General features: G+C 42.9%; 1 protein-coding gene across 2 annotated transcripts in view; it reads left to right on the top strand.

The window, feature by feature from the left end:
- Positions 1 to 674: 674 nt before the first annotated feature.
- LOC115060352 (shisa family member 6) overlaps positions 675 to 25,785 on the top strand; it is a 55,395-nt gene continuing 30,284 nt past the window's right edge. Inside the window, exons 1-4 of one of the 2 annotated variants that reach the window (XM_029528250.1) lie at positions 675 to 773; positions 1,137 to 1,985; positions 3,395 to 3,555; positions 10,491 to 10,597. In XM_029528250.1, coding sequence (XP_029384110.1) covers positions 1,456 to 1,985; positions 3,395 to 3,555; positions 10,491 to 10,597 — 798 coding nt within the window. In that variant the 5' untranslated portion in view covers positions 675 to 773; positions 1,137 to 1,455. The remainder of the gene's footprint in view (positions 774 to 1,136; positions 1,986 to 3,394; positions 3,556 to 10,490; positions 10,598 to 25,785) is intronic. The other variant, XM_029528251.1, reaches the window with a different exon arrangement.

Raw genomic sequence — 25,785 nt, 5'->3', positions numbered from 1 at the left:
CCAGTGCCACTGAGAGCGAGATTTCGTTATAACCCTGCTCTGTGCCTGCTGCACATTGGACTCGTTTAAGGTGTTCTAATTAGTGAAGGTCTTTATTTGGAAACTTCTACTTACATAGATATAGCTTCCACTGGTGACCATTGGTACAGATGACTAAAGGAGAAGAAGAGCAGAGCTGTCTTTGGGAGCATGCTCTGCCGCTTTGGTTCATTTCAGTGCAGCAGCATTGAAATGCACTTCACTGGTTATTTAGCCCTATCCGTTCGCTACAATCCCCCAGGTGCCATGGCTTGGCTTCAGACCAAAACGAACGACTTTATCTAAAATAATGAGCGTGTTAACTGTGAGAGCACAGCCAATTACTGTTTCATCCTGAAAATGATGCTTGTATACGGGCGTGTAGCTGCAAAATGATAACAGCCAGCTGCACAAAAGGCCGAGGAATTGTGAATACAAATAAACAGGCAGGTTTGTCCAGCCAGTTAATTTAAGTGTGTTAATGCCAATAACCAGGCTTGCTTTCTTGGAGGAGCAGGAAGGTGAAGGAAGGAGGGGGGATTTACCGATACTTGGCTGAGTTCTGACGCCAGCACTGAAGTGATGTAAGGGACAGAGGGAGGGAGAGAGCAGAGCAGGAGGAGAGAAGAAGTACGGAGAGGCGAGAGAGAGGCAGAGAGAGAGGGGGGGAGAAGGAGAAAGGCTCGGAGCTCTGATATTCTGCTCACTTTCGGAGACCCAGACAGAACAACTCCCCGGCGGGTATCCTGACACAGGTAGGCGGCTCTCACACTCCCACTCTTTCAATAGATCGCGAGAAAATAAAAATTCAAACGCGTAAAAGTCGGTTTCAGTTCTATCTGAAGACACTGGCGGAAGCAGTCGTGTCTCTTCCATCAGCAAAGTGCAGCTGTCGGAGGGTGTAATGCTTAACATGGGGAGAACGTGTCCATCCATACGATAATTGTGATGTGCGTGTGCGTGCGTGCGTGCTTGTGTTGCCAAGTTAAATATCTTGTGCAAACTGCAACAGCGACTTAGTGTTGATCAGTAAAACGTGTCATGTTATTTGGACGTGCAGACGCGTGATCACCAGGGCCGCCAGTGACGTGAGGGTAATGCCTAATTTGTTTCTGCAGCTGAAGTTTGATTAGCGCAGCGCTGACCGGCGGCTCCGGGATTCAGCACCGCGGACAGCGCCGCCGCAGCGGGACATGCTGCTCTCCGGCCGCCGCTGCCCGCCGGGTCGCCATGGACTTTAGTTGGTGTGTTGTGTAATAAGAGCAGAGAGATGCCCTTGACAGCAGTCTGCACAGAGCTGGATTCAGCATGACGGCCGCCCCGGAGACCGAGCGAGCAGCGGAAGACTCCATGGCGAAACTTACACCCGACTGAGCGTGAAGCCAGAGTTGAAGCGTCTTTGCCCGAACATAAGCTCGTAGAGTTCTCCAAGTGACCATGGGGATAAGGCACCTTCTGTTGCTGCTCATGTACCTGGACCCGTTGAGCGTGCTAAGCGCCTCGGCCGGCGCCAAGAAACCCAAGCAGGCGCCCAGGAAGCCTCCCAAAGCCACTGCGGTCCCCACCGCCGTCCCGCCGCCGAAGACCCCGAAGCCGGCGCCCGCCAGCACGCACGACACCTGCCTGGGCTACTACGACGTGAGCGGGCAGTACGACAAGCTGTTCGAGTGCAACAACACGGACCACCGGTACTGCTGCGGGACGTGCTACTTGCGCTTCTGCTGCGAGTACAAGAAAGACCGGCTGGATCAAAAAGCCTGCAAGAACTACCACACGCCGAATTGGGTGCAGACGGCCGCCCCGTCCCCCACCCCGACCGGGGAAACGTACGATCTGAGCATGGATCAGACCAACACGGCGGTCTATATCACCTGTGGGATCATAGCCTTCATCATTGTGCTGGGGGTCTCCGTCAAAGTCGCCTATGACAAAGCCACTGAGCCACCACAAGAGATGAACATACACAGGTGAGTGAATAAAGAGGTTTTTATTCTTTAGTTCTTATAATTGCGCTGTCTAATGTATAGGACCACAAGGTCAAAGGTCAGGACAGAAGAGGCCTACAGTCCACTCCACCATATAGCTTCATAATTCTGTCTGCAGTTGGAGTCAGCGTGTTTTTTTCCCCCTCAGTATATCAGAGACAGCTGACTGTTTTTTTCCCCCTCAGTATATCAGAGACAGCTGACTGTCTCTGATTTAATGAATAGATCATGATGTAAAAGGAGCTCAGTTCAGATTCTGTTATATTTCTGTAGATATCTAACTCCAACGAATGAAATAATGATGGTGGAGTTAAAAGTGAGCAGTATTACAGTGACTGTGGCAGGCTGGTGTTTGCGGAGCCAGTGTGTGTACATCTGTTGTGTGTGGGAGTGAGTGGGACTTGTGCCCAGCCTTTATACTGGATGCGTGTTGTTCATATTAAAAAAAAAAAAAAAAAAAAATCCATTGTTTTTTCCTCCATTTGACATGATGGAACCAATTTCAGACAGAAAGGTTGTCAAACATCATGGTTCATCACAATTTCCACTCCACCTGCCCCCGTGGCTGTCTGGTGTGTTCAGGTGGGGCTTTGACAGGAGATGGAATACCATCTCACTTCCTCAGCTGGCTCCTATGTCCTCCTGGGGACACAGTATGAAACACGGCCATACATGAGCGGCCCACATGTCGCAGGCTGCTCCCAGTTCACTGAAAAAACGCTGACACACATTATTTCCTTAACATTGGATAGGTTTTTTTTTTAATGGATGCATTATTCAACACTTGAGTAATCTTAAGACTGTGAATAATGGATAGAGTTAAAGTTGCGACCGTATCAAGGTCATGTGACAGGCACGCATGGCTGCACATTCGATAAGGAACAGAAAGAGGAGGGGTAACGCTAAAATATTAATTTAAAAGCAAAGGTTATGCCAGTTATAAATTTGTCATACAAACGCTTTGAGGGGCTGCTACTATGCAGACGTAATTTAATTTCCATTTTCTAATGCTCTGCAACAGAAAAGCAAACAAACACCTTTTGAACTTTCTTTCATCATGATTGCTTCTCCCTCTCCTCCGCTCTCCCCCCTTGAGGGCTCCATCCCTCCACATGCACCTGGTGCGGCCTGAAAAACATTCAAATTCAACCCAATTAGATGTGAGGAGCTCACACAACATTCGTTATGTTCCCATCCGTAAGAAAAGAGGAAGAAACAGAGCAGTCCTGAATTACCCATAATAGCACAACACTGTCTAAACAATTAGCAGCCACTTGGCGTGCAGGAGACAGACGCACCATATCTTTGTTTTTCTTCCAGTTCAGCTGTTCAGAGAGAAAAAGCAGCTCTCTGGTCCTGTATTAACTGTTGTTCCTCTTTTGTGTTTCCAGGGCCCTTGCAGACATCCTGAGGCAGCAGGGGCCCATCCCTATATCACAATATGACTGTGAGAATTTTGCAGCAATGAACGGCTCACCCAAAGACAACACACCAGTCAGAACCTCATCCAAGAACCACTACACCCCTGTTCACACCTCCAAATCCAACCATGGTAAGAGCTCTTCTAACTCCTCCGAGCATTGACACTCCAAAGCTTCACAAGCATGTAGCTTGTGCCAAGACCATGGGTCGAATGTAGCTCAGAGGCAGGTTTCAGCAGTTTAACCGTTAGTCTGAACTCACTGTAGTGTGTCTGCATGAAGCATTTTGTGACATTCTTTCATTATTTCTTTGTAAAGTTCTGCATCCCCTCCACAGAGCCCCCACTGTGCTCACTCTTTCAGCAGCGTAATCTCTGATGTTAACATCCAGTAATCATCCGATTTGAGCGAGAGAGCATGGGGGAGGAGAGCCGCAGAGAAAAAGAGGGGCCTGCTAGTGGAGATAATTACAGGCTGGCAAGGTAGCACAGCCCTGCAGCCTCTGACAGGCTGGAAGTGATGACCTCTCAGTCAGTCAGCCGACGAATCAGATGCAGCACACAGAGTGCAGTTTAACCCCGCAATTCAGAGGACAGAGAGGGTGGGTGAATTTGGAAAAAACCTGCGCAGGAACAATGAGGAGTCTGGAGGACGTCAGTCAGCACCAGCGGGTTCTCAGGGAAAGCAGGTGTTATCAGATTGAGGAATGCAAAGTCACTTGGGGGAGAGGAACACAGATGGAAAATAATGAGATATTAAAAACAAAGTAGTCGCTGAGATGGAAAGAAAAAGTGAAAGACTCGTCGTCTCAGTGAGCAGGATATTAAGACAAGGAAGTTTATTAGTGTGGAAAACTGAAGTTGTTCATCCTGTAGACTTATTTAAAAAGCCAACCCCTACCTTACCCTGACGTTTTAGCTGCCAGAAGGGTATCATTTTGCTTTCTGGGCATCATTAACTAGCCAGGCACTGAGTCTAACCTCTCAGATAATTTTCACCTTCTACCCACATCTGCATACCAAAGAATGAAGAGACCACGCAATACTGAAACTATAAACAGCCAAAAGTACCTTTAGAGAAAAAATCACGTCCAGTTCATTTAATGTTATGGCATTTCAATATACCTGTTCACATCAGTGATGGCCGTCTTGGTTATTAAAGAGACTGCTGTGGCGCCAGTCATTGTATCAAACCCACCACATTATCGATAAATGGTTATGACTGGGTCCACCAGTTCCTGTATGAGTAAATACTGTTGGACCATGAAGGATGCGAACAAGAGCTCTAAAAATTACACTGTCACACTGGTTATGACAGATCTGCCGTAACAAGCTGTGGCGTCCAAGCATCACAGCACCTGATCACATCATACAGATGATTTGAGACTTGCATCTTCGTCTCTATCCATCAAACATTTATCCCACTTCTTCCTCCCCAGCTCTTAAAGGCTGACTTTTACTGGCTGTGCGGGTGTAGCGCACCCTGGATAGGTCAGGTTAACCTAATTTGTGAACAGAAGGCACAGGAAAAACATGCAAACTTGGCAACACGCCAGAGGTTCGAGACGCTTCTGGCTGAGAGACGGTGGTGCAAAACACAGCGCTGCTATCTCGAACTGACAAAAAGAAATGACATTTTTATTTAGTTGTATTTATACATATATCAAATTCTGGTATGTAGTTTATTCACCGCATCAGTCCATGGCAGGAGCATACTGCCTTCAGTTTGACCTTGCATGCCTTTATACTCAGTAAAGGTCAGGCATCACTTTACCTGTCTTTCTGCCGCTCTGCTTGACCGCGACTATTTCCCCTGTTTGCACACAATCACTGCAAGAGGGGGTGAACACAAGTTGTGCCTGCTCAGCTCAGACTAGCCCGCTCCCTCTATCAGACACCACGGCAGTCCTGATGGGGTCGGACATGAAAGGCAGTGACAGCCTGGGTGAAAGCGTGGTTAATGTGTCCATATAAATTGGGAGCTCTATGATGCTGTGGAGAGGGAGCCCACTTGCTCTCACAGAAGATGCATATTCATGTGCGCCTAAATGGGCATTTGGCACAGAGCTGGGAGGCAGGGCTCTTATGGAGAGGCTGCTTGCTGCTGATGACGGCTCTTGACTACCAGAGGTTTTTTTTGAAACACTTTTAAATCATGAGACCTCATAAAGCAAGTGGCTAAAGGACACTATCAACTCATGTCAAGAGTGGGAATAACATCCAGTTCTCCTTTGATTCTGTACTCCGTAGCTTTCGGCAGTAATCACTTCCTCCCTGACCTTCTCCTTCTGTTCACAGCTTTGTTTAGGTTAAATTCTAAACAGGTTGGTTTCTTTTTTCGCACGTAACAGGCTGTGTGCAGTCATGATACCCTCAGTGCCCTGCTTTTTTTGCAATATATACACACACACACATATAACCGCACTGCTATTTTCATTCACATCCACTCTGCATTGTTGTTGAGCTCAGATCCTCTTTTAGGTTGGATTAGGATGTGGGCACAGAGGACCCCACATCATGGAGCAGACCATGAGTAGGAGAGGTGGGTACTTGAACAGGAGTTTGCTCTTGGTTAAAGTAACCAATAATTGCTTCTCCAAGTGCAACACTTTAGCCCTCAGCTGTCGTCAGACAAGGATGATTTATTTACTGCAGAGATTTGCCCCTTTTCCTTCATTTGTTTTTTTTTAAAGTGTTGCTTGATTTCCTCGCTGACATTTCCGTAATGCACAGAATAATGAAATATAGTTTTCAAGTGATGCAGAGGGCAGCTGTGTTTCCTCCGCCTCAGTTTATTCAACAGAAACCAAAGGAAAAACAATTACTCCCACAAAACTAGAGGCAAATTGGATGATGAATTATGGAGGCTGCGTTTACTGCAGCAGAAGAATCAGAGTAAGAACGATGGCGCCATGCAGCGCGCTCATGTGGAAGCTGCAACCCCTTCGGCCAGTATCTATATAGTGACTGTTTGAGATCCTACACTGCTCTCGAGGGATTTCCAGCAGTGGGCTGTGAGTCAGTCACAGATAAGCAGCCTCCCGAGCTTAAAGGTCAGCTGCTGTGGACAATTAGAGGTTGTGATGATAGAATAACATTTCCAGGTATTTAGCAGCTCTGACGTGACCTTCGGATATTTTTAAACGTGTGTAGCATACTCTCACTGAGAGTTACTGAAACAACAGGTCAGACCTCAGGAACAAAACATTGATTTAATTACTCTAATTATTCACCAAATATTCACAGAGCCCTCCTGTGACTTCATAAAACATCCCTCCACCTTCCTCCCTGCTTCTGCCCCTCCAATTAATCCTTAACAAGTGCAGCAAGAACATCTCCACAGTGACCTCCCTGGCTACCCATTGGCTAGATAATCATGCCCCCACATGTTAAAAACAACATTCCTATGCGGACTGCATCAACATGTTTAATAGAGACTTCCTCCTGAGTGCACCTGTGTTAAAGCTCAGCATCTGAGAGACCCCGGCTAATTGTCTTCTGCCCTAGATCTCATTATTGCCCCTTATTATGCAGCCAGACCTTTGGCCCTCCCCTGAGTGTACATGGATTTGGTGTGTGAGGAGGTATCAGGTGTGGAGGTAGGGTATCGTTCCTGTCATACGACTAGTTCATTGTGGACCAGTGTCGATTATGTCGGTGTACCATCAGTTTAATGAGCGGCCAGGGTTAAAAGAGAGAAGACATGTATTTACGCTTTTTCTCTTCTAGGACTTAGACAGTATATGAGGAAGAAGAAGATAAGAAGATACATGAAGCTAAACTTCAGCAGAATGACTTTATCATGGTGATGTACACAGCTTCATGTTGACTTCAGCAGATCTGCATCTGATAACACTATAAAATCAGTAGACCACGTAAATTACCTTAGCCTGGCTGTGTTAAAGCTTAATCGACCTTGGTGTCAGATAACCTCCTCAATGCCAGCCACACAGCAGCATATCCAGTTGGGTTCAAGAAATAATTATCTTATTATTCACATTTTCCACTCTCACAGCTAATTCCAAGGTGTAGGTGTCCAATGAAGAAGCCTGATTAAAAAAAGTACTACCATATGAATTTTCAGCACACAGCAACGGGCCAGCAAATGCTCATTTTCTGTCGTACATTGTTGAGGTGAAAGTCACAAATTCTTTATATCAAGGACGATAAATTCATAATGTGTAGCCTTCTCCCTGCAGACTCTTCACACCACCTCACCTTAATGAGCTGGGAATGTGAGTGGGAGGAAAGAGATGGGGAGGGCGGTGAGTGCGGGGGGCGGGGGTGCTTTTGCAGGGTCTTTCAGATTCAAGGGTTGTCGCAGTGGGTCGTGGGGCGGCCTACCAATGACAAAGGTGACAAAGGACGACAACAACAGCTTGCGTGTGTGTCACTCGCGGGGCTCTTGGTATGACGGGATGTGAAATAACCCAGAAGATTCTTTGTGTGCAGCCATGAGAGCAGCGACGGGAGAGGTGTAATTGAGTTCAAAGTGCATTGTTGTTGTTGGTGTGGAAAACATATTACGTTTTCTTTTTGTTTGGGAACAATCACACCTTTAAACCTTTTCCCCTATTTTCTGTCTGTCTGTAAGGAAAGTGACACTACATGGAAGATGCCAGTTTGACACGTGTGATGGAAAAGCCCAAATACTCTTTTCTAATCTGTAACAGGCATCCAGATAAACTTGGCTTGTGTCCCCAAAAGGTGAAGGCAAGTTTACTGATGAACACATTATGATTGTGTATCTGTGGTTTAACTGAAGGTCTTCCAGGGCTAGGTTGAATTAAACATTATATTCATGATTCATTCATGGTGTGATAGCACAAAGCCAGAAATATGCAGATATTATTTTGCTCAAAGTTATAAAGGCTGCATTTACATGATTTGGTATTATAAATATCACTTATTGAGAAATTGGGAACACGTTGTCTAGTTTCATTTCCACTCCAATAATTAGCCACAAATGGATGAAGACACTTCCATAATCCATCAGTTGCAGACAAAAACCACACACACACAAAAAAGAAACAACCTCACCGATTGTTGGTATGGTTAAAAATTGTCTTCAGACTGTTCTGACTGAGGCTCTGACAATGACGAGTAAATATTAATAATATAATAAGAGTTTACAGAATTCTCACAAAAATAATGACAATATAATATGAAACAATGCAATGCTTTATTTAAACAGTTGTTGGTAAAAAATCTGGTTTTCATAATTGTGTCACTTTTGATATCTCCTGACAGGATTGTCACACGTACTGTGGTCTTAAAATATGACACCACAGACAAGCACGTCACAACAGAGGTCAGGCAACGGCACACCACAAAATGTTCAACAACCTAAACACACCAACAGTGTGTGCATAGGGGATAAGATGAGGTGCCGAAACCTGCCACTGAGAGCAGGGGCAGGGGACACTGTCCTGAACTGTACAGACAGATCTCAGGCAAGGTGTATGTGTCGCAGCGCTGTCGAACCGTTGTTAGTCACCACTAGTGGAAATACTTCATTGCCAGAGCAGTATCTGTTAACTGTCTTCTGACTCCTAACATTTTATATAGCAAATGAATGTTGGTCAAGCTCAATGTTTGCCTCAGTGGGCTGAACTGATTTTTGCCCCAACATTAACACACATGGTGGGCGCATTGTGCAATGTTTCCAGTTTTTCAGTCATGCATATGATTCAAATATAATAATAATATAAGAAGAAACGTTGTTTTAGTAGATTTTGTTTCAACCACATTAATCATAATGAGAAACATGCATCTTCCTTAATGAAACTTAAATTTGGATAGATAAAAAAAAAGAGATTAACCAAACAAACAAACAAACAAACAACAGTGAAACAAAATCCCCCACATCCCCAGATGAGATTACATCACTACGACATAATCAGGGACACCGTCTCTACAGCAAGTGCAGTCCACCATTGGCCTGCAAGTAAATGTGTTAAAGAGGAGTGTGATGAAGAAATGTGGATGAAGCTAACAGCTGTCTCACAGTTAGCTAAAAGCTAGCCTCCGCTGGGATCTAGGGAACAATCATCAGTTATCATCAACAGCAGTCTGTTCATAATCAACATATTTCATAGGTATGGATAGATAGCTGGTTCAATTCCATGTGCTTGTCTAGTCTTGGGCTTCCTGTTTTGGTAACAACCAATCCAACAATACAGACATGGTATGCAAAGAACATTCTATACAGACTCACCACAACACCACTCACCTGTAGCTCTGATGATTTAGACAGCCTTGCCAACTTTTGGGTAGAGTGAAATTTTTATACCATGAACTAAATCACCAGCACAAATTTGGACTCATTCATACACCCTGGACAGGTCCCCAGGGTCCATCCATCACAGGGCCAATAACCACTCCGGCTACGGACAATTTAGAGTCACCAATCACCCTAGAATCGAACCTGCGGCCTTCTTAACGTGGGGCAACAGTGCTAACCACTATACCATCACACTGCCGTATATTTTTCCAAATATACGGCAGTGTATTTTTTAATTTTTTTTTAATATAATAAATAAATAAATAAATAAATAAATAAATAAAAGCAGCTGCGAGCAATGGAAGTATTTAATGGCCTGACTACTACGATTAGATGCGAAATAGCCAATCATGCTGCGTCCTCCCCTCCCAGTCTGTGATTGGCTGGCGTTGTGGCGGAGTCTAGCAGAGAGCCACCGCGTCTCACTGAACGCTAGCTAAATGCGGCACAACTTGGCGTCAGAACTGCTTGGGCAACGTGAAAGGGGGAGATGGAGACTGGAAGTGTTAAAGTTGGGAACCCTGTGAGTTTTTTGGGATGTCTGTGAGTTAGGTGGTCCGAGTTTTTCCTTAATGTCAAAGTCGCAGTTTGTTTGAGAAACAATTGGGAACAGGAACTGCTTCCCTGTTCGAGCCCATCTTCCTGGCTAATCGTAAGGCAATAAACTAACACAGTGTGTATTCGTGTATTTCTGCTTTCATGTGACTGATTTTATGTGTGTGTGTTTGTTTGTTTGTTTGTTTGTTTGTGCACGTACATGTATGTGTGTTGTGTGTGTGACCAGGTCTCCACTATGGGAAGGAGAGTGTGCGGAGCAGTGGAGGTGCTGACCTTCACAACTTCATCTCCTCTGGCTTTGTGACTTTGGGCCGAGGCCATCAGAAAGGTAAAGTTTCTTTATTTCCCCTTTCTTCTCCTCCTTTGTCACAAGGTAGATTGAATGAATTCTTCTTCTCAAACAACACTCAGCTGTTTATCTGCTGAATTAAAAACAGGCTCGTGTCATGTTTCACCTGATCAAGGAGACCCAGGCAGAGGTGAAAACTTTACTGATTCAATTTCCTTCCATACAGTTCAAACCAAACTCTGCGGGTGGGTGACTCTGAACATATCTGCAGCACGCACACATGAACGCATAAACACAGCCATTAGTCGGAGGCCAGAGTTTTCCCCTGGGTAATGCGCTGATTAGTATGCAGCCATGTTGCCTGGGCTCTCGTGATTTATTCCCATCTATTTTGGCTCGACAAATCAGACCCGGTGTGTTTGTGTGTGTGTGTGTGTGTATATCTGTATCTGTGAGTGACTTTGTGTGTGTTACCTTGTGGAGGTTGCATGGCTGCCTCCTTCAACTGATCCTGCTTTCCGATTTTTAACTGAACATGTGTTTGTGCCTGTAATGCCTCTTGCTGGTTGACACTTAGAAATAAAAATGTACTTTGTTTCCACTGCTGTTTCTATATCCGTGTTTATGTTCTGCTTCTTCGCGAAGAAAAGCTGCTGATTTCCTGTTCATTATCCCAGTTACAGCAGCTGATGACCTGTCCTTGCTTTTAATAAATACTGTTCAGATTTCTGTGATGCTTAGCTTCAGTTTAAAGACAGCACTGCGGCTTTGTTTCCAAGTGTGGGAACCTGCGGGAGCCTGGAAGCTTCTTTTCATTCCTATATCTAATGAGGAACCATTTTATTTGTTAACATGAAATTAGCTGGTTTTCTCTTTGCTCTTTGCTTCGCCTGCTTTCATCCCTAGAGGAGGTCTTATTTCACAATGGTTTAAAAAAAAAAAACACACACTGCTGATATTTTGTACCAGAGATGAGGAATGAGGAAACAAATGATTAGGTTTTTATGAATCTTGACTCTTTTAAATAATTTTTTTTCACTGGCAAATGTCGCAGTTGCATCTACAGCTATAAGTTTGTCACAACAACGGCATGGGGCATGTTTTGGAATTCGACATCTGTGCAGTCAAATCTGTGTTTTCTTGCAGCCTTTGATTCAAATGAAATATGACAGATTGGAAATATCTGCTGATGCAAATATTTCTTGCTAAAAGAAAAAGAAATGTGCAAGAGGTTTAGTTGTTTAACATTACTCTTCTCCTTCTCCATTGTCTCCGTTCAGCTGCCTTGTGCCCAGAGGCAGGTGTTACTGTGGTCTGAATCCTAAAATCAATGAATTACTCCTGTAAAGTTTTGGTTTAGATATTGTTGCTGCTTGGTTTTATCTTTAGCACTGCACTAGAGAACAATTACATCCCCACTCTCTGTCACTCACAAGCACTCTTCATATCCACAACCAGAGTAGTTTCAGCTTCGTATTGTTACTTCCCTGCTTGACTGATTTTAAGGCTATAAATCACTCCTGTCCACAGTGAAATGAGTGTTTCATTTATCTTCCCAGTGTAATGATTCACAAATTGTCTATAAATCACGCTGATCCATCTCTTAAGTATATCCAAAAATCCACAACATTGATTTTACTTACCAGAGCGGTGAGCCTGTAGGCAGATGCCTCGTGCTAATGAGATGGAGGTACATTAAGGTTAAGAGCAAGTAAACAGTCATGTTGGATTTAAACCAGGGTGAGCATAGTTATTTTTTTATTTTTATTTATTCATTTATTTATTTATTTTTTTTGGAAGAGGTTTGCACAGCTTAGTTTGTTCTGGCGTAGAGTAACAATGTTGGGGAAAAACCCTGCAAATATTCACTGGTCAGTCAGTCGGGAAAATTCAGTTTCCACATGAATCTAAAAACAGATGTTGTCTTCTTCGCTGCCTCTGAGTTCTTTTTTATTTTATGGTTTGTTTTTTAATTTGCCACACTGACATAACGAGGTTTAGTTCCTGATTTAGTCCTCTGCCTTAGACAAACATGGCGTCTTTTACCGGGCTTAATTATACGGACAGAAAGTGTGTTTGGTTGTTAATTATGTGGCAAGCTGTTTGTGTGTGTGTTGCGATGCAGCCCTTGGGGAGGACAGGTGAGGTCACTGGCTGTTGCAGAGCGTTACAGCACCTGGGTACTTCACATCTGTGTGAGTACAAAACAACCCTGTTTAAACTCCAGACAAGATCAGCCACAAGCATTGGAGATGGAGGCTGAAAATCCAAACTCTGGTAGCCAACTTTGAACTCGGTTAACATCTTATAGCTAACTCTGAGTTGTGTCCCAAGGTCATACAACATGACAAGGCTGTGTGTATGTGTATGTTGTGTGGGCACATAAAAAACTAAACACGGGCACTAGGGACAAAACTCATCTGTTATTGTGAAGCAGCTGCAGGAAATAAAGTGTGTCGCCAACAGCATGTGGACACTCTTCATGGAGGACCATTTGTGCTCACATGGTTCAGGTGCCCTCCACCTTTTTTTTTTTTTTTTTATTAATTTATTTTTTTTTAAACGAGTTAGATTTGTAATGTGTCTTACAGGGGAGTATTTGATGTAGGGTTGTGTGAGGTTCTCGGTCACAGTCTCTAAATTATCTTTCGTCTTTTTGGGTCATGGCATATTTCAAATATTTTCACTGCTTCCTTTTGCCATCAGTGGCAAGATGTTTCTGGGCTCGAACCTCAAGGTCGCTTGCTCTGCTTATATCTGCTTGGGATCCCTGCATGTATTCTGACTTCCTCCTACAATGTACAAATGTCCATATTAGGTTGACTGTTTAAATTGAACTTTGAATTGCCCCCAACACCTGTACAGAAAAAAGAAGAATGGATCCTCCTATCTTTCAGCCCTCTGGAAGTACATTTTTGCCACTATCGGCCTTCTGTGTTACCTCCTCATAATGCACACTGCATTAGAGTGTAATAGTGTTGTAATGGATTTCAGTCTGACACTTTCAGGCAAGTGGTGATGAGGAGTTTACTGGAAAACAAACTGACAAACCAAAATCATTTGCTTCCTTTTTGGAAATTTGATAGATATTGAAGTTCGGCATTTAAACCCCCGACATGTTGACGTTACATTGCATAGGACATATGTAGATGCTGTGTAAGTATATAGTAAGGCAGTGTGACAATATCTGACTGCAGGTTTTTCTTGTTGACTAATTTTACATTTAAATAGTGAATGAACTAAGAGACATCCTCTCAATTCACATACGTCATGGAGTTGACTGCACACCAGCTTACTGACCGATCGTGCCTCCTCAGACGCAGAAGCACTGCGTGACTTTTTTTTTTTTTTTTTTTTTTTTTTGGTCCGACAGTCAAACCAACAGCATTTTTCCTTTTTCATCATGACTCCCTCTTACTCCTTCTGCTCCTGCATGGAGTCAGGTGTAGTGTGAGGGTGGGTGGCCATCTGTTCCCTGCATGAGCTCCCTTTGCTCAAAGTCTCAAGTTTTTCTCAACGGTGGTGAAGTGCAGCTCTAGAGATGGCTTTGTTTTGGGATTTTGATGGAGAGTGTTCCTCAGTGTTGATGATTAACTAGTTCTTTTTTGTTTTATCAGAATTCCTATAGCATATTTTTAACTGTAGCCTCCTGTTTTCCCTGAGTGACAATCTTTTAGTAATGCTAAACTTTATTTAGCATGCACAGCTGCTTACCTTGCTCCTGTCCCCCCAGCCATCTGTCCAGACCAATGCTCCGCCTAACACACTCCTTCACTCCTGTGTGTTCAATTGTCCTCTTGTCCGAAATTAGGAGGCTGTGAGGTTGAGGCTTCTGTCAAACTGAGCCAAACTAATGAGGATGCTCACTGATCTGTTGTGTGTGTATTTGCTGCTGTCAGATGGGACTGCACTGTTACACTGCCTTGGGTGTAAAAACTGCAGAACTCAGTTTGAAGCTTCAGAGTGGCCAGTAATTGTATAAAAGTTCACTAGAAACATAATCTCAGAAGATAGATAAGAGGGAGCTGCAGCGACTTGGCTTTGCCATGTTTTCTGGTGGTGGAGATGCAACACTACACCACATCATCCTGTAGCTTGCACCGACCGAGGCCCAATCGCAGCTTTATATTAATTGCTCTTGTCAAAGAGAAACTGCAGTGTACTTTCCCATTCACTCACTGACAGAGTAAAACTCTGCACTGTAAATCACTGTCAAGTTGCTACACATATTTCTCTGTGTTGGGAAGGAGAGTGCTGGTTGAGGGAATGAGGATGGATCCACTGATGTGGCTGGATTACAACTCCTGCACCTTGATTAATTGGACTTTGCTGCTCCAGACAGGAGAGCGGATTGACAGCCAGCATGCAAAGTTGATAGCATATTAAAAATGCAACAAGCCAGTTGTTATTGGTTGAATGCATCCATTTTAATTATTTTCCATATGTCAGTCTTGTTGATATGAAACAAAGCCAAGCCACAGCATCCGGAGAAGTGATTATTTCAGACAAAGCCTCCATCCTTGACTTAGCGTGTGCCATACTTCATTACCTTTCTAAGCTCCAACTTTTAATTCTGTCCTGTGCAGGAAGTCAAATTGGATTTCATGAGGGACAATTATTGTTTTTATGAATATAATGTGTCTGGAATGGTGGATATGGAGATGCTGCGGCAGAATTAATGGGGGGAGGAAAGGAGAGTGGTGGGCGCTATCGCAGAAGTTTTATTTACAGTGCAGTTTCAGCATGTTAACGAATGCAAGCGCCACTAATTGGCGAGCTCCTTTTATATAGCAAGTTGTAGTGTATGACAAAGCAGGACAAAGACTGTTGGGACTATAAAAAGAAAGGAAAAAGCATCTAACAAAGCGTGCACCAATCATTTGGTTCTGCTGCTACGCATTAACAGCTGTTGCCACTAATTTGACCTCTCAGTTTATCTTTTATGAAGAGCAAAATGACAGGGTACCAAAAAACCCTCTCTGCATTTCGCTTCTTCCCTCTGATTGTGAAACAGTCATCTCCTGTTCCTCCCAATGAATCAGATACCGTGGAACAACAAGCCCACAGGCAGTATCATCATTTCCAGCCAATGCAATCAACACTCTAGGATGATGAGGCAGAAGATGAAAACATCCGCCTGTGGAAAACCTTTGGTGTTGTTTAAGGTAAAGAAAACAACCCCAGACAGGAACTGATTCCTACAGAGGCTGCGTCAAGGCTGCGACACATCATCATCATCATCTAGACAGAGACGGCAACCTCTGATGGCAAATTCATATGGAATCGTCACTCACTTCAACTTGCAGACAATTTGTCAGGTTGTGTATGTGAGACAATGTGACCTAGCAATGTAGCGAGAAAAGGTGACATTGCTGAGACTTCCTCTTTATGCTGGACAACAGCACCCAGGCTTGAATGACTGATGGGATGGTGCTAAACTTGTACTGGCAATTTAAACTACAGCTATATCCTTCTTGCTGCTTGCTCTTAACTTTAAATTTAGCCACTGCATACATAGGTCAGTATATCAAATTGATATAGATTCAACCTTTCAGAATGCATTATGAACAATAAACACAAAAACAAATGAATATTTCTCTATTTCATGTTTCTGATGCAGTGTCTCACCCTCAGCTCGATGTCTCATGTTATTTACAAAAACTAAAATAGTGAGCAGAGAAATAACATATCAAACACTTGAGGTTGTTGCACAAAGCACACTTGCTTGTGCTTGAGCATTGATCAACAGATCTGCTATGAGGGGCCAGAAAAGTCAGGTGCTTGTTGAAAAAGGCAAAAAAAAAAAAAAAAGCACAAGGATGGCAACACTGCAAGGTTGTTCTTTGCAGAAATAAGCATCCAAGTATCATGAGTCTATGGATGGATAACAGATGTAAAATTTAAATTATTTTCCTTTTTCTATAAAAAAAATTGCAACAATCTTAAATTAAGCATGTTTTACACACCTAAAAACTGTCTTTCAGAAGTCTGCTAGAAGAAAATCGTCTCTACATCATTGCATGCTCTCCTACTAAAGATTTAGTTTTTCTACCACTGACAGAACTTCCTGTTTAAAAACACTCTGAAAGCTGGTCCCACGTCTGGGACCAATCTGTGGCCCCAAATCAGTTTTAGGAGCTAAGAATTCAGCTGGGTTGAGTGAAAGCAGCTCAGCGGCTCCATTTGATTGACAGCATACTGCTATTGGGCACAGCATACCTACTCATACAGATGGAGGTTCAGGGGAGGTGGCATGGCTGACCTGCTGGCTAAGCACTATGCAGAATAGCCATTTAAAAAGTGTTAATAAGGTCCTGGGGAGAGCAGGGCTTGGGCGGTGGCACTCATTAGCAGAGAGAGGAGATCAAGAATGAGTCCTGTTTCATTGAAGACAGAATGGGGATCTGACATTTCTGTCCAGACCTGGTCTCTGGAGCGTCTTCTGCTGCGTATGCAGGAGGACGGCAGCTCAATGATAGGTTAACTGGATGTTAGTCAGTGAAGTAACATAGTGCGACTATTTTATCATTCACTTTGAGCTGTGCCGGCATCAGAGAGGAGCAAGCAAAGAAATTGGCTGGTAAAGGGTGAAAGGCTGAGTCTTTCAGCCACAGTAACAGACTTAACTGCAGTTTTCTTCTCCCTCATTTACACAACTCTGAGCGATCCTCAGCGTCCTTTAGCCAAGGACTGAATTAATGACTGCTTCTTGTTATTGAGAAATTAACACATGTGACAAACACCTTGTAGCATTTTCCAAAATACCACCAGAGTGCAAATATGTCGAGGTCAGTGAATGACAAGCCACCTTACAATTCCTGACAAGACTCTCGGGTATTCTAAGGAACAATAGCACTTCCACATACACTGCAGTCAATTACAGCGATGTGAGATGCGGGGGCAGACAGAGGAAATGACAGTTGGAAGACAGCTCTTTTATCATTGTCCTTCTGTTGTGGCCACTTTGAAACAAGTGGAGCTATTTGTCTGGCAGTGAGGTATGCTGCAGGGAAGCGAAAGAAGGCTTTTATCTTGGATAGGAACAGGAAAAAGAAATATGCAATAAATGTAGAGCAGACAGAATATCTGAGTAGTGGAAGAGAGAGTGAGCTTAAAAAAGAAAAGAGATTCTGAGAGCCAAAGTTTGGCAGGTAGTTGGGGACAACGGGTAGACAAGGCTGCTGTGATGTTTGCTCAGTCCCGGTAGCGAACGCTTAATGTGTGGCATCAATCAATGTGCTGCCCAACATGTGGCATGGCAACATTTGTCGCCGCTCATTAAAGTAAGTGCAGATATTTTATGCATCAGTTGGAATGTGAGGTCTTTTTCATGCTAATTTTCCTCCTTTAGATTTGTTATTCATCATCTTTGATCAATGGGGTCCTACACGCAAATAAAGTGAAGTGGGGCCACTGTGGCTGATGAATCTGGAATCCACCCTCTGCTGAAACATCACATCTGTAGACTGCTTCTACAGCTCAGGTTTATTCAGCAAGCTCTGAAGTTTTCTATATGTTTAATGAAACTATAATAGATTAAACCCTCCTCCAGTTGTTTCATCAGACTTTTCTTTGCAGTCAAAATAAATAAGTTTAACAAGGGTGTATTTATCGTCCTCTAAAGTGTAGTCTGGAAATCAAGTGCTTTTCTCCTTCAGCTCTTTCTCTACATTAACAGCTTTAAATCCCCATCTCTTTTCCCTCTACTTCTGCAAGTCCATCCAAGATAAGACTTAAAATGCCATGGCCTCCTCTGAAATAAATGAACTCATGACCTTTGCCCCTAATATCCCTCCCTGTAGACTGCCTCGCTTCCTCCACAAACCTGTCAGCAAGTGAAAAAAGAGGTTGGCACAAGGAGTTAAATTGTGTTTTGGTTCTTGAAATTCAAAATTCCTCTGCTTGTTTTTCTTCTCCTCCTCCCATCCTCTTCTGCTTCACAGCATGCACAATGGGAATTGAATCCAATGTTTAGTTTTAATAGAATTTTTCTTTTATGACCAAACGTGAGCAGTGAACACCCTCCCTTATTAAAGACACAGGCACAGAATTGAGAGCTGTTAATTCATCACGAAAAGGACAGTGTTGAGCCCAAGAATCAAACAGCATTTTTCTTTCAAGCCTCCCTGGTTAGAATGTCTCTCAGATCTGATTAGATTTATTAAATGACACAGTGGCACTTTGTTTGGTATTTCGTTTCCTCTGAATGCCTCTAACCTGGTAATTAGCCATTGTCTCTCCCCACCAACTGGGATTTCAGCAGGGTGAGCATTAAGGCAGCGGAGCCTGGAACAGGAGGAATGAAGTGTGTTAAGTGCACAGCAGCAGAGACATGCACTCGCGGGGTTACCAAATATTTAGCAAGGGAGGCAGAAACAACCGACCCAAGCTGTTTATCAAATTGAGAAGCCTGACATTTTGTATTGACTGGGGCGTCCTTCACATGTCATTTTGAGTGATAAAACAGCTGTCATAGTATAGTTGTGGTGAGGGTGTTTTAGGATAATCCGCTGTGATTTTCAGAAAGGTCCTGGTGAAGACTGATTGAGGATCTGTTGTGTTGACCTCAAGCAGCTTTACATCCACCTCCCTGCAAGGCAAACTCTTGCTCTCATCTGTAATTTATTATTCATAATGAAGAGACAGAGACTGGGAGAGGAAGATAACTTGGTTGCTTTTTTCCCCCACCCCACATTACTATTATCCAGAGGCCATTGTGCGGGAAAACAAATGGAATAATTGCCTTTTGTCATGTATGAGGAAATGGGGGCTATTTAGTGCAAAATTTGAATGCAGACTTGCCATTCTGTGCACATGAGCTGCGACTGCCAGTTGCATTGTGCAAATACTGATGCATGGGAGGGATCAAATTAAAATTTATCAGCTCTGGGTTGGGATCCATCTCCAAATCTTTTTTGAGCGTATGAAAAATTGAAAAGGCAACGGGGCACGCATATTTCTAGTTTGGTGTTAATTTTCTCTGTCATTTCTTTATGTTTTTCTCATCAATTCTGGCCTAATGTTAAGAGTAAGTAAGTCTGCTGGGCTGAGAGGATGGTTTTTATTTCAGTATCTTCTTCATTGAATACATTCACATTCTAAATGTTTCATTTGGTGCTGCCATATCCTTAACTGTTTTCGCACAGTTTTGTGTGTCAACATTTTCAGAGGTTTTAGCTCCCAACCCACGTAGGGGGTAACCAGTGGATAGATTTCCTATTCTACAGTTAATAAATGGCAAAATACTGCTAAAGAGGATCAGTGAACGTAATTGTTAGGCTAAACTAGAATTTGGCCACCCAAGACACAACAACGACTGAAAAAATGTCACCACTGGTAGTGGATGCTGATAAGACCCAGGGGCAACTGTGGAGGTCTGTGCCATTGTTTCTACAGGTCCAAGTTTCTGCCTATTCAAATGTTTCAATATGAAATGGGTCCAGCAGCATTTCTGCAAATCAAGTGGACACATTAAGAAACTAAAATGTAGCAGTTTGGATGAAGCCTGAGCGAGACAAATACCCATGCATGCATTTAAATGTACAAAAGCCCAGAACTCTCCCTAGCAGGCCTGCTCTGGGTTGATAAATGACTCCTACTGTTGTGATAATCAGTTTACATTGGACAATTGTTTACAGAGCAGCTAGACTATTCTAGTAGTCACAGGTGACAAACCATCATGAAATAGTGAATTAGTGGAGCGATGATGCAGTTCGCTGAACTGAATCGACCAACCATCTTTATCGTCCTCTCTCCAGTATATTTAACAACAAGCTGAATCGCTCTGAATCTCTGACGTTCTGTTAAACAGATGCTGTTTCCCAATTGGAGAGACGAAGGATCAACACCTTGTCAAGTTTGGCATTAGACTGCAATTTAAAAGAAATGCATTACATGTGAAAGAGTGGTCACGCTGAGAGCAGCTGTGACGGCCTGATGAAGCAGCACGGTCTACATCTCTTAACTGTCACTGTCTCCATTTCCCTGCCGCAATCGCAGAACTATCCTGAGCAGTTTGGCAAATTACCTTCACATTGTTTCTGGTGCAGGTTATGTGAACTTTTCACATAGTGGAATTGTCACAGATAGAGGATACAGATATTCAATCTACAAGCTTAGGCTGGGGGTAATAGACAAGGGGAAGTTCGAGGAGCGGGGGGTCTTCAGGTATTATAATTGAAAGGCCTCTTCAATAGCGATAAATAATGAAGCTCCCCCTGGGGCTATTAGGGAGTCGGGAAGGAAGTGTGTCAGATGGAGGGAGGTGATTTCACATATATTGAGCCAGCCTGTTAACCCCCCACCATGTGAAGCTTGGAGGGAATATGATACGAGTGTGAACACACAGGAGGGGGATTCACTCACTCCACTTCATTATGAATCAACCAGAACAGGTGAGGTAACCAAGAGGCTGTGTCACTGTGTAGTGACATTACAATATGAAAGATGAGATTACATCAAAGTGTCCTACCAGCAGTTTTTAATGTTATAGGCCATGTACTACAACTAACTTAACCCATTAAAATCCATTTTAATAATCCTGCTTGAAGTAGATTTAGAATTGTTTAAAATATGTTATATGGTATCATAAACATTGTCAATCAGCTGTTTCCATCTCTTCACTGTAGCTTTACAATATATAATGTTCAAATTTAAGACCTATTTTTTTATGCCTGCACAACTCCATCAATTTAACCCGTCCTTGGTGGTTTATGCATCAAGCCTGATGCCTGTGTTCAACACAGTTTGAGATGGCGTTCACTGAGCCAATGCTGATAGAGAGATTAGCATGTTTTAGTTTGTCGTTTTAATTTGGAAAATTGCAACATATCTCATAAACCACTTCCATCCACATTTGGTGAAAATGAATGGAATTCATTGGCAGGTGTCCCAGGTGACCACTGGGTTCCAGTTCTTGCAGACAGATGGATTAAAAATTAAAGACAAATACATAAACATAAAGACAGACTAAGAGAACACTTTTGTATTCTCTAAAATAAAGTACCTTCAGCTAGTTCATGCAAAACTAAATCCACTTATAGAAAGCCTTGAGTGACCCACGGCATTTGTTTAATGATTTGTTAGTGTTCAATGGAAATGCCTTTTTTTTTTTTTTTCAGTTTCATTGAAAGTTTTTCAGACGTTCTTAATGTATCTGCTGTTAGAGAGGAATCTTGAATGTCATTAGATGTTAAAATATCATGACCATCTTCTTCCCGGTGGTTAAGAAAAGCTACGTATCTAATGCCGCTGGTATAGAAACCATCAAGATGAAAATTGTTTCCTAAACAATCACATGCTGCTGCCTATTGTAAATGCACATAATAATTGGCACATCCTTGAAGCGCTTTCAAATCAGGCAACATTAGCTGCATGCTGCCACTACTGAAAGATATGAGCTTTTCAGTCCTCTTCCCAACTGAGTGAAGGAGTTTTCTCTGTCTTAATTACCTCACATTTGGCACAGCAAGCTGCGGAGCTAGCAGGAGCTATAAGAAGATAGGGACTCAGCTGAGACGCTCAGACAGCGGTTGGTGACAGAAGCCAGGAGAGGACGCAGCAGACAGAAGCCTCTCAGCTAGCATGCCTGGGATGACAGCCACGGTAGTGGAGGGGGACAGAGATCCCTGAGGAGGGGCACAAGGAAGAGGAAGACTTAGCGCAAGGGAGTGTTCCCCTCTGGCACATATGGCAGAATTAAACCATATGCCGACAGAAAACATGATGAACAAGATATTCAGTCCCTCGCTCTCTCTTCCTTTTGAGATATTGTGTAGCGGCTGGTCTTTTATTTTGCATACAACTGCAAATCCCCCAAGAATGCTGCACAGTTGTAAAGGCAAGACAAGGATGTTTCAGAAGCTTCAGACTGGGAATACAATGTAATGGTCAGTGTGTGGCTGGAGCACTAAACCGTAAACTACTACACAACTGCAACATACACATTTTTATTTTAAAGCTGCTCAGAAATGGAAAGCTACTTTTCTAAAAACAAACAGTGTTATACTTGTTTTCTTGGCTTGTTGACTTCTTAACAACATGCTGACCTTGCATACAGTATATAATTTGAACACACTATACAATCATAGTTTACTTGGCTGCCAGGTTGTCAATTCTCCATTGGATAGTTACAAGAAAGAATAGATTTATGCGAGTGGTTAAAGAGGTTTTAACTGTTTGAGCCAAAACATGATGGCTAGTGAGGACACTTATCTCAGTCATGTGGCATGCTTATCCTGGGTGTACACTGTCCCCACCCGATGTCAGCTGGGCTTGGTCTCAGCTCCTAAATTGGTATGAGGATGAGCTGTAGAGATAATGATGCATGGATGTACTATGCAGCAATATCTGTTAAGCCACTTTATATTTTGTATCACATTTTCTTTCTCAACTTTAAAAATATGTTTTGCTGAAAATAGGCTTCAGTTTTATCCATTCGAAGCACCAAACCAATCAAATTCCAGAATAAATCGAAATCCTGTTACTGTGTGCAGACACACCAGAGGGCTCCAATCACTTAAGGACACTTCCGTCTTATTCTGGAGTCTGAATGTGTGTTTAAAATTGCATTTAAACTCCATTTAGGTAGAAATAAATGAGCACATCTTAGACCCAGGCACTGTTCCCTGTGAGGTGGCTGGTGGTGGAAAAGCACAACACAGTCCTGTGGAGAGAGTTGACTCCTGCAGCTGTGGGCATTGAAGCGCAAAAGCTGACAGCAAAGAACTCAAGGTGTTAGTGTAAAAACTGTTTCTGCATTCTGCTACAATACCCTGCTGCCTGAGCCCCTGTTAGCTTGCTAAATCTTTTAATTATAATAGTCAGTCAATTTTAGGCAAGCAGTGCATGAAGACAGCAATATGACGCTGATGTGAGATGTTGTGACTTGTTTTGGATGTAAAGAGGCGTTCTCAATCATGGTCGTGGAGGCTGTCTTTGTTCTGCTGACAACACACAGTCCACTGAGGCTCTATGTTGTAACCCGCCCGGTACAGTTTCTGTCCTTTGTAAAGCACACAATGTGAATGGGCTTCATTTGTGCACCCTTCACTAAACTGCCTCTGTTCCCTTGATGTGGCATTGATCCGTCTACTCACAGCACTGTCTGTGCCAGAAGACCAGCGCCATCAATACTGCATCAGGTTCAGTCTAAACAGCCTAGAACTCTTTGTCAGTCCATCTGGGGGAGAGGTTATAAAATTCATGCCTGTCTTCATTCCCTGGGTGAGGACGGTCACATGGTAGCTGGTCCCATCCCGTTGGAACACTAATTCTTTCCCTTGTGTGCCAGGCGGTAAGGTTATGAAATGATACAGGCAAAAAGTGACTTAAATTATTAATCACCTCTAATATTCATTCGTAATTTCCAGTAATTAGTAGTTGGTCTTTTCATTTGCAGGCATCAGCTGTTCTGAGAGGACTTAATGTTTAAAATAGTGTGTTAATTTTTGCCGACTGGTTGTTAAATTGAATTATCTCAAGAATTACTTTTGAACACTCAAACCCATCTGAGCAGCGCTAGGATTTGAAAACATGCAGTTTGTCTGGACCACAGTTGGGCCAGATTTTGGCCCAAACTCCGTCTGGCTTTTCATTCCTTCCTCCACACATCTCTCTGTCTCTGGACCACAGTGGTTTATCTGGCAGATACAGCAATCTGGAGAAGCAGGAAGATATTAAATTAAACCAGGAGGGATCAGCCACGCAGCTGCCACAAAGCCCCCTGGGAAATATAGTAAAAAATGTAAAGTGTTTCCAGAGGATGATATCTCCAGTGCTGGCAGCTCATTGACTTCAAGCCTTTTAGCTAGCTCATTAGCCTTTTAGCTGCAGCGGATTCTGCAGAGTCTGGTGGCGCCACGGCTGTTATGAGTTTCCAATGTTCGCTTTTAATTAAAGGCCTGAAAAGATGATCTACGAATACAAAGTGTGTATTGTTATGACACAGAACAAAGTTTGATAATGATTAATGCACAATTAGGGTAATGTGAAAGACTTAATGTCTAAATTGCTTATTTTGCTGGAACCACTGGAGCAGCCAAGGGCACAGCCTGTTTCTGAGGGCTCTCTGTGTGAGCTGGCAAACAATCTCATCCAACGCACTTACCCCCAGCAGCCATCTTGGGGTCTATTTTTAGAACAGTAATTGGGGAATTGTCATTTTTCCATCCATGAATGTTTTCAGTTTGACTGGCCACACACGAATGGTTGTCAGTGTAAAGGATATATTTTTTTAAAAACTGGGTCTATGCCTGGGTTCTTTTTAGTTAGTCCTTCCTAATAATTTAACAGAGCTTCACTAATGTCCTCCAATTAGTTTTGAATTTGGACAAGGCAGTATAACCTGAGCAGATGCATTTGTCCCTATATAAGGACATTAAAGCTGCAGAGTGGGTTACTATAATTAATAATTGAAATGAAGTTGTTCCTTTTTTAAAATTATTACATTCGGTTTTGCTTTCTGCTGTTCACTAAGCATTTTATATTAAATTAGTCTTGGTGCCATTTGTTAAGGAGTCAACTGTTTTCACTATATTGTGGCTGAGCCATTGTGCTGCCATTAATAAAGCTGGAAGAGAATAAGAAAATAAATGTAGACATTAACAGAGGAATTCTAAAACAATTGATCAAAAATGTTTGAGGAATTATTATTCCTCTATTTAACTATTTATTAATACAGTATATTAAACATTTTTTTAATATAATCAATTTCTTTCTGTCATTCGTATGGATTGGTTTGTTGCTGTCGTGAACATTGTCTGCTGCAAGACTTTACTTAGACCTTGTATTCTGGGTTCATTATAACACAGGTGCAGTCCAGTCAGTGTGAAGAATCTTCTCCCAGAAATGGAGCAAATAGAAGCAAGTTTGAAGTGTCTGAATACTTATGTCAATCATATATATTGCCTTTATAGCAGAGATTGTACAAGGACAGCGCAGACACACTCTTCCCAGAATACCTCTGACAGGTGGCACAATGACTTCCAGGAGACATAATCTGAGTGGCATTTCTAATAGTCATACAGCTTCTTTCATAAATAGCATGGCTGCTGACTGTCATGACTTCCTCCCCTTGGCAAACTGATTGATAGGGACGCACTTAATCCATTAATTTGTCCCATTGATTGAGCCCGGCAATCAAAGATCAGCGTTGTGGCAGAGGTAACTGGACCCTGCTTTGAGACGGCTGCGTCACACAGACGCAGGCAGAGGTGTCAGCTGCCTACCAACT

Source organism: Echeneis naucrates, chromosome 19, assembly GCF_900963305.1.
Source record: "Echeneis naucrates chromosome 19, fEcheNa1.1, whole genome shotgun sequence".
NCBI lineage: Eukaryota > Metazoa > Chordata > Actinopteri > Carangiformes > Echeneidae > Echeneis > Echeneis naucrates.
Note: the sequence above shows the minus strand (reverse complement) of the source record. Positions and strands in the feature narration are given on the sequence as shown.